At 54.7% G+C, this 940-nt stretch overlaps 1 protein-coding gene across 1 annotated transcript in view; it reads left to right on the forward strand.

Annotated features, from left to right (window-relative positions):
• ARHGEF18 (Rho/Rac guanine nucleotide exchange factor 18) overlaps window positions 1-940 on the forward strand; it is a gene marked incomplete in the record, with an annotated part of 79,223 nt that overhangs the window by 68,302 nt on the left and 9,981 nt on the right. Inside the window, 2 exon segments of the mRNA XM_034997378.1 lie at window positions 240-316; window positions 847-934. Of these exon segments, the coding sequence (XP_034853269.1) occupies window positions 240-316; window positions 847-934 (165 nt within the window).

Genomic DNA, 940 nt, shown 5'->3' on the forward strand with positions numbered 1-940 from the left:
GTGTTCCTGCTCTCGCTGTCTCTGTCTCTGTGTCAAATAAATAAAATCTTTAAAAAAAAAAGAGAAAATAGGTAGACGGAAACCCTCAGGCTCCCAGAGGAGCCTCACGGCACTGCGCTGGGTGACCAGGACCCCTCCCCTGGGGCCGAAGCCTCCCCGGGATGCATCTGTGTCTGCCTGGCAGGACCCGTGTGTCCCTGCGACCTCATGAGACATTTCCTTCTGTGCTTTCTCCTTAGATGTCCTTGCTGTCCTGCTAACCGACGTGCTCTTGCTGCTACAAGAAAAGGATCAAAAATACGTCTTTGCCTCTGTGGTAGGTGTCCTGTCTCTTCAGACGAAGGGTCCTGCCTGCCTTAGGGACCCTTAGGGGCTTGCCGCCCGGGGCCCAGAAGGTTCTGGCAAGGCAGGAGTCAAATTTTCTGAGACCGGGGGGTCCTGTCTGGTTGCCTGGGGAGGCTTCAGGGGCTCGTGCTAACATCCTGTCCAGTCTCAGCCTTTACGTTTCTGTGGCTCTTCCTCTCTCGGGGCTCAGGGTCTCGGGGGCCCCAGCTGACTCCCTGTCCTGCCTCCTCTCCTGAGTAGGACACCAGTCATACTGGACTGGGCCCACCCTAATGACTTCATTTTACTTTAATCACCTCTGTGAAGGCCCATCTCTAAATAATCACAAAAGGGTCTTTTTCCCCCCCAGATGGCAAATATCTCTGCTCTGAATTATTTGAGAACAAAGGGGGCACACGTGTCCCCCACCACCCCCTTCCCCTCAGACTCTCGGTTCCATACCTGCTCAGATGCAGCAGGGTGAAAGGGGTCCTCCCCCCACCTCACCTTCTGCCCACACAGGACTCGAAGCGCCCGGTCATCTTGTTACAAAAGCTCATTGTGAGGGAGGTGGCCAACGAGGAGAAAGCCATGTTTCTGATCAGCGCCTTTTTTA

Source organism: Mirounga leonina, unplaced genomic scaffold (assembly GCF_011800145.1).
Source record: "Mirounga leonina isolate KUSES-001 unplaced genomic scaffold, KU_Mleo_1.0 Mir_94, whole genome shotgun sequence".
Lineage (NCBI taxonomy): Eukaryota > Metazoa > Chordata > Mammalia > Carnivora > Phocidae > Mirounga > Mirounga leonina.